The sequence below is a fragment of the Acanthochromis polyacanthus genome, chromosome 22, assembly GCF_021347895.1.
Source record: "Acanthochromis polyacanthus isolate Apoly-LR-REF ecotype Palm Island chromosome 22, KAUST_Apoly_ChrSc, whole genome shotgun sequence".
NCBI lineage: Eukaryota > Metazoa > Chordata > Actinopteri > Pomacentridae > Acanthochromis > Acanthochromis polyacanthus.
The window spans coordinates 18732207-18744809 of NC_067134.1; the positions used below are offsets into that span (position 1 = coordinate 18732207).

Below are 12603 nucleotides of genomic sequence, written 5' to 3' on the forward strand. Positions count from 1 at the left end.
ATATAAACATTTACATTTTTTTTGCCATGGTTAAAATGCTCTGGCACCATTAAAGAAATATATAAAAAGGGTAACCTTACCATTGACACAAGTACAGACATTATTGAACATTCAAGGTATGTGAAACACAGAAAACCATCAATCTCAGGTGTGTTTTTCCATTATTTTATTTGTCTAGAAGCAGAGATCAACAGAAATAAACAAAGAGCTGCCAGAGCAGGTGACTGAATGAAGAGGTGAGGTCTACACAAACAAATTAAAGAAAATCTGAGTTAGGGAGGTTATCCTGTAGGGCTACAGATTACTAGTTACAACGTAAGTGTAATATGTACCTTATTTGATCACATCAAAGTGTCTTAATTATTTTTCTAATAAATTATTATACAGTCTTTGGTTAAAAGACATTACCATTGATTGTTGAATATTGATCTCATTTGCCACTCAGCTTGGACGAACAAAGTTTGTCCATCCATCCATCCATTCTCTATACAACGCTTTATCCTCACTAGGGTCATGGGGGGTGCTGGAGCCTATCCCAGCTGACTGGAGCGAAGGCAGGGACACCCTGGACAGGTCACCAGTCTGTCACAGCGGCTACATATACAGACACACAATCACACTCATATTCACACTTACGGGCAATTTAGAATAATCAGTTAACCTCAGCATATTTTTGGACTGTGGGAGGAAGCTGGAGTACCCGAGAAAACCCACGCATGCACAGGGAGAACATGCAAACTCCATACAGAAAGATCCCAGGCCCACCAAAGTTGTCCAGATATCTGAAAAAAAAGAATCTTTACTGCACAGAGAAATGATGACAAGCAATAGAAAAAAAATGTCAAATTTTAAACATGGGATTTTTGCTGAACACAATCAGTTGAAATTAATTTGTATTGCCCAAAATTGTGATTTTTTTACTAAATGTATTACAAATTTTTCTCAGTGACTGAACCTGATTACAATACATATACTTTGTAATTTCACTACAGTAAGTAGTTACTCTGTAACACAACAATAAAATTCACAGAAAGTACAATCTCAAAAAAATTTTTTTAACCAGTGACAATTTACAAAGAACCCATTCAGTTCTCCAATTCTGACATACCTTTACAGCAAGTGGAATTCCAGACTGGCAGCTGGTAGTGTTCAAGAACAAGAAGGAAGTACAGATGTACAGGGGAGAGGAAATTGTATCTTCAAAACCTTAGACACAAAACATAGACCATTAATTACATACACAGAGCCACTGATCATACAAACCCTGAAAAGTACCATGACTAGAAAAAAAACCTAAGGAAAAAATGTTTAAACGAGAGCTTAACCTTATTCTTCCTCCACACCTACAATTACATGGAAAAGCAAAGTCTGATCGCATTAACATACAAACTCTGGTCCCCAGGTACCACACTTAAACCAATAATCAGTGTTAAGTTAGGCAGTTATACTTTGAACATGATAAGTGTTTATCTATAATTAAATTAAAACTGCACATTTTCAGTTTGAAAGAGCATCGTAGAAATGTTAGAGGTAAATACTAAAAAAAGAGTAACATTTGCAGTATATGTTACATCATTACCTGATATAATATGCTAACACCACAAAATAACATTATGACCCATTAGGTAATAGTAGCAGCAAAAAAAGCACGAGTACTAATTAGCTGGGTTTTGTTTTAAAATATTATAAGTGCTTAAGGATGGGTGATGATTTTATATGAATTCAATGGTTTTAATTATTCTTTAGTAAGCAGAAAAAGAAGTACATCTCTGACGTTTATAACAAACCAAGCTGTTGTAAAATCGGTTGAAAATTGAGCAATCGACAGTGATTTTAAAATCCATGCTCCATTGACTTTAATGTTATGAGTGATCGAGCAGCCCTGTCCCAAGTTGGCCGCCATGTGGCGACGTTGCTCTCCATAGGCTGACAGCGCTCATGAGCCATCAAGCAACAACCTTGTATATATCTATGAACGCAACTGTGTCAGGGACGTAGGTTCGATTCCAGCTCATGATCCTTTACTGCATGGGTTTCCTGTTGTCCTCTATCCCTGGCGGAGGTCTGCACTCTGAGTGCTTTTCTAGTTGTGGTTGTAAATTACAATGTCCGTGTTGTTGTAAAGTTTTCACAAAAAAAATAAACAAGCTGAAATATATTAGTTAAAATAAGATAGCTAACGTGAAGTTGAACTTGGTTTAAATCACATAATATCACATATTTCATGGGATTAATTGCTTATTAATAAAGTAGCCTGCTTACTATTGTCAAGTGGCGGACGCGGCTCAGCCAACGGACATTCAGACTCTTTCAAAATACAAATCCCCAGCTAGGAAAATATGTAGTAATTTAGAAAAAAATAAGCACCCTCAACTGTACCTGAATATTTTATTTAGCGTAAAGATAAGTAACAGAGACAGCACATTGTCTTTCAAAACCCTCTATTTATTACATTTTTTTCGTTAAAACTATGAAGGGCTACATTTTATATTTAAACTTTCCGGTTCAGTCGAGGCCGAATTAACTCTTGTGACTTGACATTGAGGCTTCAGGAACCCCCTCAGTCAGCGTTTTTCAGCAGACATCTGGGTCACCCGTCCAGCCGGAAGTATGGGTCCGCCGCGGCCTGCTTTTCCTCCTGTTGCTGGGCATGTATGTTGTAAAGCCGCTGAGGGGTTTGAGACAGAACCTCTCTTTGTGACCGTGTGAGTACGTAATGCCCGTTACGACGCCGCGAAGCTCCGTTCAACTCCTCAACGTGTCGTCGCGCAGCTCTCTGATAGACAGACGGGAACTGCGCTCAAAATTTCACAAAGTTTTGTCTTTCCGCGTTTATCTGTAGACGTGTGAGTCGTCTGGAAACTAATTAAGTTTGTCAGGAAATGTTTGGAGGTGTTGCAGTAAATTCGGCATGCTGATAATACATAATTGAACGCTTTAAAAATACAGAGGTTCATTTTTTGGTGTTTGGTGCTAGCTAGCAAAAACAGGCTGACCGTTGTAAAACTGCGTATTTTAATGAAACAGCGAGTGAATTAAATTCAACTAAACATCTTTAGATTGGTAACGGTTAAAGGCTATACTCTATGTTGAATTCAGACGACACTACGACAGATATCCTTATCAGAAGTCTGTTAGCAAGTCTCCAGCTGGTGCTTGAGATAATTAATAAAGTGTTTTGAACTCAGTGTTTGAAATGTTCAGTTTCTCTTTATCATGAAACAGATTATCAGTATATTGCACCATTAATACAAACACTGCATTGATAGTTGTTGCATAAATACTGGTATTTGATTTCTGAGGTCAAATCGATGGTGATATTAGTGAGTTTAAGCACGGATCAGATGTGTTCAGGAAGCATTTGCAGATGCAGCTGACCTGAACCTGCTCACCTCTCATCAGGAGGGCCAGCATGCCTCAGGGAAGAAGCACCGTGTAGCCAAGGACACACAAGTTACTGTCTAAACAGAACAACAATCAACTATTCAGTGACTCCGCAGCAACTTGATACACTAAATTTCTCCTCTACTTCCTCTTTCCTGGTGGTGTTGTGCATTTCCTCTTGTCATAACGCTTGAGAAATAGTCTTCTAAGTGAATTTCTATGCAAAATATCGAGACACATGCAAATGACTATGTTGTGAGAAGCAGCCAAAGTCCTCACTTTACAACTCGGAGAGCACAATTTTGACAAGTTTACGGTCAAAAGTCTTATTTTGTGGCATTTATGTGAATCTGGGCTATAGGATGAGTATCTTGGCTATCCTCTCTTCCTTTATCGCGTAGGAGACAAGGATTCTCTCAGGGATGTGAGAATTGAAATGGCTCTGGGCTCGGTCATGCTTTTTTATGTTAAAGCAATGACATCAAGCATCTTGCATGTTACTGTGTTAAAGTATGACACTGAGGGGAAAGTTGAACGAGACTTTAGCCAATAAATGATGACTATTAAAAGGAAATTTTTCTTTAGCCAGTTTTGTTAATTTTTGTTTAATTTTCTCAAGAATAATAGAAATGTTTGTGTATAAAATGATGAAAATGCACAGATTTCTGTCAATTAAGGCAACACAGATGCATTACTTTTACTGTGTGAGCTGATTATTCTTACTGTCGTAAGGAAAAGCCTCGATGTTACATGTTCTCATTATTGCACTCATTCTTAGAAACCTGCTAGAGAGCGTGAATGGATCACGGAGCAGATTAGGAGTTGGAAAGGATAATCCAGCCTTCAAATAGAGTTTACACACCTTTTTTTTCTGGCTGTTTCCTCAGATCAGTCATGCGTGTGAGATCTTACTTCACTTCAGTAGACCAGAAAACCACACTCCTCTGTAGTGGCTTTAGAACTGAAACCAGTTTATGTAAATTGTGTAGTGGCATCCAGACCTAACTGGTTGGATATTGACATTACTTACAGAGTTGGGGCTCACAGCTTTAGTTCTGTTTTATCACCAAAGCAGCTATAAGTTCCAGTCAAGGTTACTGTTTAAACCTGCGTTGCTTTTTATAGTTTGGTGTCAAAGATTTCTGTTTTGATGGCCTGTAAATGACATTACAGTGTTGGACAAACACTTGGCACTTGGACTGGATGGTATAAAACTAGAGCAAAGGCTTGAGTAGATTTTAGAGAAGCCACACAGTATTTACAGATGCCACTCGGGAATAACTTTTTGCCCTGCGAACATAATCAAGTAGAGATATCGCCTCTGTGGGCTTTGAAGAAGGCTTATAAAGTGGCAGAACAGTCAGTAAATGTGCTCCATTGAGTGTCTTCCAATCTGCTACTGATTTGTCACTTTTTAAAAAGATATCCAGAGCAAAAACATTTGTTTGCGAATATGCATGTAGGTAAAGATTTAGCCTAAAAATCCTTTCTATAGGATGTGATTTTGTAGCTATCCAACACCAGCAGTCTAATTATCACCACATTTTACAGCATGTTTATTCCTTAGATTCTGTGGAACATTGCTTCTAGCGATTAATAAAGTTTCTTATGTCCTCTTTCTCCCTCCAGTTGTTCCGACATGGCGACAGATCTCCGGTCAAAGCTTATCCTACTGACCCGTACCAAGAGAAAGACTGGCCACAAGGCTTTGGACAACTATCACAGGTATGTTTTTACTACATAAGCTGCAGAAAGTACACATTTATTTGCGGAGTCATGTTTTTTTAAACATAAAGTTGCCACATATTTCCATATGTACCCTGCAATTCCTAAATAAACTAAATATTTTTATGTACAGCATGATTGCTTAAGTTGATGTCTGAACTTTTATTAAATACCGATTCTTAAAATATCTTAATGTCGTTTCAAAAGATATTTCCTTAAATATGAACATGTTTAGAATGTGCTTGCAGTAAAACAAACGGAAAGATTTGCAGTTGCGGTTATTTATAGGTTATTCTGCTGTGATTTTGTTGCTCACTTTACATCAAAATGGGCTGAATGTGGCCCCTGAACTAAAATCAGTTTCACACCCCTGCTTTAGAAGCTGACGCAACGTTGGGCGTCGGTGGACAACCCTTTGACCAGAAAAACTGGTTATTTGGCGTACATCGATTTGTCAGTGTCTCGAGTAATGCTACCACTCCTTTGAACATCGTCGGGCCCTTTAAGCCCTGTTTTATTCAGAACACAGTAGCTGCAGACTGTACAAACTCCATTTGCATTTACAATACTCAGCATTGCCTCATGATCAACTGCACATGCTGTCATAATGATAACTGCACAGTTAGAGCTATTTATGTGCTGCTTTAAAGGTTCCCTATCGTATGATTTTTAACAGATGGTTCATTCTATGATGCATCTGACCTGCTCCAAGATGGCTGTTTTAGTGTGTGTAGCTTTATATCTTTTGTCTTAATGCTTTCTCTTGCCCAACAAAGAAGAGGCCTATTACAGACGCAAATTCACGGTGCTACAATCATGTGATGCGTATGATCTAGGGTTGGATATAGATGTTGTGTGCAAAGGGGAGAAGCCTTATCTGGGTTCCTTACATAAAAAATAGACCACTTATGTTCTGCTCAAGGAGAAAAGAGAGTAAGCATTTTGCACCTTTTATTTAGGACATGAAGAATTTAACGAGCGCCTATCAAGGCTGTAAATTGAACACTTCCAGGTTACTTCATTCAGTTAGGAGGATCCAGACACTTTGTGACCAGTGGTGTGATGTTATGTGGATATTTAAATCCACAGATTTTGCATAATGTTGCCACTTTAATGTCTCTGGAGGCCTCGTCAGCACTGCTGTGTTCATCGCTCTGTCTGTATGTGTTATAAATACCATTCAAATGTAAAAATGCTCATTATTTTACATGTAGAAACTTCATCCAAAAGTCATGTGGAGTTGCATCAATGTGCACAGAAGTCACATCCATTGTGTGTCTTGACTTTATGGCATTTAATGTGCTATTTAGAGTCTTCTGTCTCACCAGATTCTGCATAAATCCGCCTCCAGTGGCATCATAAGGAGTGTAATTCTCTTCTCAATGTTTGTGTCTTCAGGAGGGCATGAGGCAGCACCTTAACCTGGGCCAGTTTCTGAGGGATCGATACAAAGGTTTCCTCAGCGAATCCTATGACCGACACGAGGTAAGATGTGGAGCCTCGTCTTGGCTTCAGGATCACATGGCAGTATGCTGTTCAGACAGACGGTGATTCATATCATTATTTGAGGGAAGAGGCCTCTTGTCACATCCGTGTTATACAGGGTTCCCACTAGTGCTGGAACTCCTGAAAGTCAGAGAGAGCTTTTCGAGAAAGAACGCCTCGGAGTTTCTTCATCACTTGATCCAAGTCTGCTCTCATCAGAGTATATTTGGACTAAACATATTTAATGCTGTTTGTCTTTAGATCCTAGTTCGCAGCACAGACCATGATCGCACCCTGATGAGTGCCGAGGCCAACCTCGCAGGTCTGAACACAATCCACCTCCTTTTATCTTCTTAAATCTCCTCTTCCTCACCCTAACAGTCAGTTTAATGCCTCCCATCAGGTCTGTACCCCCCCAGTGGGCAGCAGATCTTCACGCCCTCCCTGAAGTGGCAGCCGATACCCGTCCACACGGTGCCGCAGAGTGAAGAGAGGGTTAGTACAAGATGGAAAGAATTCAATCAGGTGTCCTTGCTGAAAGTGAGTCAGTTCTCTTTGACTGAACTCCCCGTTTCTTTTTCAGCTTCTCTCGTTTCCTTTGAACGACTGTCCTCGCTACGAACTACTGATGAATGAAACCGAGAAAACAGCAGAGTTCCTTAATGTTACCACAGCATACAAGGTAGAGGCTCTCTCCTCTCCTCTCCTCTCCTCTCCTCTCCTCTCCTCTCCTCTCCTCTCCTCTCCTCTCTTCTCCTCTCCTCTCCTCTCCTCTCCTCTCCTCTCCAAACATACAAATTTCCATGTCTTCCCAGTTCTTGATATTATAAAGTTCAAATATTTGGATGTTTCTGTGTTTGCTGGTTCATTTAGGTGCTCTTAATGTTTTAGTTTGTGTCGTTGTGTGGAGGAATAGTTTAGATTTGTTATCAAAATCACAAAACTTCTTTGTAATTAAAATATGTCTACAGATTTTTTTATTGTTATTGTTCAATTTGTGATGATAAAGCCACTTTTTTGTTTTTCAAATTGGCATCAAAATTTTGAAAGTACCGTATTTAAAACATGTTAATCTGAGGCTAGCAAAATATTGTTTTCCACATGCGTAGCTTTTTGTTGAAAATGTTTTGACTCAAAAATGTTTTGAAGTGAACTAAATACATTTCAAAAAAGATAGCTACACTCTTAGGTTCGTGGTTAAAAAATTTTTGTCTTTTTTTCTCTCCAGGACATCCTAGATCTGGTGAGGAGCAAAACAGGACTGAATAAGACAAATGTGGAGTCAGTGTGGAGCGTTTATGACACACTCTACTGTGAGGTGAGAACACACACACAAGTCAGTAAAACAAGAAGTGAAAATGAGGGTGTTTTGTTTGGTTTTTGTTGCTCTACTTGTTAGGATCAGTATCAACATTGCTTGTTAGAGACATCCCAGTTTTAGCAGACACTGATGTGAGTCGTGTTCTGACATATGATTGAACCAGAAAGGTGAATGCTAACATTTATTTTTAAGATACGAAGAAATGTCTCTGTGTAGTGGCTGTAATTTCAAAATAAGAGCCTCCTGCTGCTCAAGACAAAACTTTACACCCTGTTTATCCAAGATTGGTTTAGTGAGTTAGCTTGTAACTCAGCAAATCTCACATGTGATGGTTTGTTTTGATCTTGTGACTCCGCTGGCCTCCCCAGTTTAAAGGAACATGGGTGTTTTGGCAGAAAAGCTGATTGAGGAACAGCGCTGTGCAACTACTAGCAGCTTTGTATCCATGTATCAGTACATATAAGCCACTTTTCTTCAGATTTTCTACATTATTAACACCAAATAGTGTGAAACTTGAAGCTGGGGCCGGGCGCCGCTGGGTCACTGAGTGCAGCCACAGAATAATTAAGCAACAATGTGTGACATGGTGGCAGCAGAGGTGAAGGCAGACTGCTGACATGAGAAGTACAGTAATAAAGTGTCAGCTTATTCTTTGAGGCCTTCTTAGAAAGTCTTGGTGGTGGTTTTTCTAACTCAAACGGTTTGCTGTGTGTGTTCAGTCCCGTCACAACATGTCGGCTCCTGATTGGGTGACTACCGACGTTATGAACAAACTCCGAGCGCTCAAAGACTTTGGATTTCAGGTTAAAAACTGCATGTGCATTTTGGCTTTTATTTCATCCATTTTTTAAAAAAAAATTAGCGTAAATTGTCTCTTATACTCTGATTCTCTTTGACACATGTTTGCAGGTCATGTTCGGGGTCTACAACCAGCAGGAGAAGAGTCGACTGCAGGGAGGTAAGTGTTTGTGAGTGTAGCCAACCCTGAGCCCAGTCTCACTCTAGTTTATCACAGTCTGTTAGTGTCGGGAATAGATGCCATGAGTCGGTATTCAAATGTTCCTAGTTAATATCAGTGATGCTTCTTGTCAGGGAACAAGATGTTAATGTGTCAGAAGGCTGTGTTTTAAACCAAACCCTTTGCCAAACTTAGCAAAGTACTTTTGGACTTCAGTGACAACATCACAAAATAAACCGGTGAAAAAATATTGCTCGGTCACAATAGGACTGGGTGAAACTCCTGCTACTTAGACGTCTCTACACCTGCAGCATTTTAGGCTCTTTTGAACTCCTACACATCTATTTCTATCGCTCAATTGTTGGCTTTGGTATTTTCATGACGATAATAAAACTACAGAATATCACCACCTATTCTTTAACGACATCATGAAACTACAAGGGAATAAAAAACTGTTTTCTGTCTTTCAGGCATCTTGCTGGGTGAAATAGTGAAGAATATTTCCACCATGGCCGCCGCAGACTCGACACAGCGACTCAAACTGATGATGCTCTCAGCAGTAAGCTAGTTAATAATACGAAATGTATGAATTTTAGGTTGCTGTTAGTAGAATTTAATGCCTGTGGATGGAGCCAGGCTAACGGTTTCCCCTGATTCCAGTCATTCTGCTAAGCTAAGCTAACCGGCTGCTAGCTGTAGCTCCATATCAGGTGTACAGACAGAGTGGTGCGATTGTTCTCATCTAACTCTAGATGAGAAAGCATGAATGAGCTAAAATATGTGGGTGTGTGTGTGTTCCACAGCATGACACCACTGTAGTCGCTCTGCAGGCCAGCTTGAATGTGTTCAATGGAATTCAGCCGCCGTACGCCTCCTGTCACATGTTTGAGCTGTACCGAGAGGAAAATGGGTAACACTCACTACTCACTGCAGCAGTGGAAAAAAAGCCAAAAAGGAAGTCATTATCTGTTCAGATTGTACAGAAACTGACTATTTGAGAGCCCAGAATGCTTGTAATGGACATATAAATCTTTGAAATTACATTTTGACAGTCATGGAGAATAAAAATGACAAATCTCTCTGTTTGTGCACCGCCCAGCTCTGCCACGGTGTCGATGTTTTACCGGAACGACAGCACCGTGGAGCCGTACCCGCTTCAGCTACCAGGCTGCTCTCTCAACTGTCCGCTGGATGATTTCGTGAGAATTACAAAGCTGTCCATCTCAGACGACAGGGACAAAGAGTGCCAAGTGCCTTCAGAAGGGAGAGATAAAGGTCAGCTGTTAACACACACCAAAGCTCCTGACTGCTGATTGGTTGAGCCGCTGCTATACCACCTTTTGGTTTCTGTGTTTTCAGAAGTCATCATCAGCCTGGCGCTGTCCGGCTGCCTGCTGCTCCTCCTCATCGCCCTCCTCCTCGGCGTTATCTGTTGGCAGAAGCAGCCAGTAAGCAGCCGTGGATACCACCATGTGATCAACCAGGAAGTCGGAGAGGAATCCTGACAGAAGCACAGACTTCTCCCTCGGAGATCTACGAGCCTCGTCTCTTGGGGCAGCAGCGATGACGATGAACTTTGACTTTGCTCATCTGGGGAAGATTGTGATGAAGTTTTGATTTTAGACGGTGTGTTAACGGAGGGGAAACATTCTTGGTAGTGTCAATTTCTTGAACAACCAAGCTCAGATTTTTTTTGTGTGTGATTTCAGTCACAACTTTACGTGATTACAAAAAATTTTTACTTCATTAAAATTGAGTTATCTCAAGAAGTTAAACCGGGAATGTGAGTCATCAGAGGGGTGGACTATGAAGTGAGATGAATGCAGGTTAGCAGGTACGTTGAGCTGAAGTCAGTGTCTTCAGTGTGGCAAAGATTTCACCTGCTAGATCACCATGGTAACTCATTCTTATTAGTTAAGCTGCTCTGGAGGAGGTGCTGTTCAGAGTTTGGGATTTAAATTGTGAGAAGCACCACGTTTTCACCATTTTTGTCCCGACCAAAAAAGAAGCTTTTCACTTTGATTTGGCCAAAACCTGAAGTGATTTCCTGCAGCTGTCATGTTAGAAATAAGCAGCTGAACTGATAAATGTTTGGATTCCTCGTAGCTCTTTATTATAACTGACTAAAATAAGGATCATGTCATTGGTCCATTTAGTGCAGAGCGAGTCACATGGCATTTCAAACACCTGCTGTAATGGGAAAATACACAGAGTCAGAAGGAGAAAGCTTAACGAAGTTTACACCCACCATCTTACATCATTTCTGATATCCGTTACCTCTGATTGGGGTTTCAAGTTTTGTTGATCCAGCTAACAAAGAAAGCCTGGATGTGTTGAACTTGCTTTGTAGAACATCCCTCTGATCCTGTTAAGCCAGTTCACACATGTATGAATTATGTGTGCAGAGATGTACTCCTGAATCTGGCTCTCTGTGTGTGAGTGTGTGTGAGTATTGTTGGATCTTTTTGTATGTGTGTGTGTGTGTTCTCTCCGAGGCCTAATGACCGAGTTGCCTTAAATATTTTACATGAAGGGGTGTTTTGTTTTTTGGGGGATGTAACACATTTTTTGTTGGATTACAAGGTTGTCATTTCATTCTTCAGAAAAACAAACACCAGCTCAGTGTACGGTTAGCTCACCCTGACCTGTCACCTCTTTGTAAACTGGAACTCAGCAAAACCGATGACTTTTGGGACAATAACAGGAATCATACACACTTTGGAATCATCAGTTAGTTTCACCTTTACTCAGCTTCCATGTAAAGCATTTAGATTATTTTTTTTTTTAGTTGTGAATATCTGGGAACTTTGGAAACACTTGTGTGTTTTTGGATCTTCTTAGTCTTGAACAGATTTCTTGCTCTTCCTAAAGGGATACGACGGATCAACTGTAGCTAAAACTTTTATCTCGTGTGGTTTTAGGAAACAAACAGGAGATTGGGAGGTGAACGTTTCTTTGTTTGCACATGTAACTTTCAGTCTAATGCAGGGATGATCAGGGTCTTAACTGTAAGTCCAGATCCACAGTGTGGATTGGGAAGGAATTTGCACATTGCCAACCACATCGTCTTCAGTTACATCCAATGTGGAGACACCTTTAATAAATGCATCAAAAAAAGGGTGATGTTCTGTGATTGGGTCCATACTCTGTCATTTTCTTTCTGGCTATACAAACGGATTGATCAGACTGAGAATGTGTAAATATTTTTTGTCAAAATGAATGATAAATAATTGTCATTTCATGAAAAAGGTGTGACATGCACGCTGATGTTCAGAGCTTTTATATTTATCCCGGAAGAATGATGCAGAATCTGCTGTAAGGAGAAAAGAGATCTTTCCCCAGCTGTTGCTATGCAAAAAATGTACAAGTTGTGATGGAAAGTCGCTCAAGCACAGTAATTAAGTACAATGTTACTTTCTGCCTTCAATCCTCTATATTTCATCAGTTAATACTGTAGTTTCTACTCCACTACATTTATCTGTCAGCTGTTTTTTTCACCCAACAATTTTAATTTATTCCGAAAAAACAGTGTGTGACTATCTAGGAAGTTCCTCCATCAACAGTGGAAAAATGCCCCTCTCAAAACAAGAAAAAATACTTATTTCAAGGAACTTTCACCTTGAAATGACTAAAAAAAAATCTGCCAGTAGAACAAGTGAAAAATGGCTTAATAAGATTTCTTGAAATAAGATACGATATTTAGAATATTGAGATCTTAAATTATAAGCTG

General features: G+C 39.9%; 1 protein-coding gene across 1 annotated transcript; it reads left to right on the forward strand.

The window, feature by feature from the left end:
• Positions 1-4977: 4977 nt before the first annotated feature.
• Positions 4978-12344, forward strand: acp2 (acid phosphatase 2, lysosomal). The gene is made up of 12 exons (XM_051942374.1): positions 4978-5109; positions 6508-6594; positions 6856-6916; positions 6998-7089; positions 7178-7276; positions 7823-7912; positions 8635-8718; positions 8825-8873; positions 9344-9432; positions 9677-9783; positions 9973-10148; positions 10233-12344. Exons 1-12 carry the CDS (start codon positions 4993-4995, stop codon positions 10376-10378), a joined length of 1197 nt encoding a protein of 398 aa, XP_051798334.1. The 5' UTR covers positions 4978-4992; the 3' UTR covers positions 10379-12344.
• Positions 12345-12603: the final 259 nt, after the last annotated feature.

What these genes read in the sequence shown, in the direction of transcription:
- acp2 (XM_051942374.1), top strand. Translation starts at nt 4,993, where the DNA reads ATGTCCTCTTTCTCCCTCCAGTTGTTCCGACATGGCGACAGATCTCCG. An exon ending in GCTTTGGACAACTATCACAG is followed by an intron (nt 5,110 to 6,507) that starts GTATGTTTTTAC and finishes TTGTGTCTTCAG; the next exon opens with GAGGGCATGAGGCAGCACCT. An exon ending in TGCCGCAGAGTGAAGAGAGG is followed by an intron (nt 7,090 to 7,177) that starts GTTAGTACAAGA and finishes TTTCTTTTTCAG; the next exon opens with CTTCTCTCGTTTCCTTTGAA.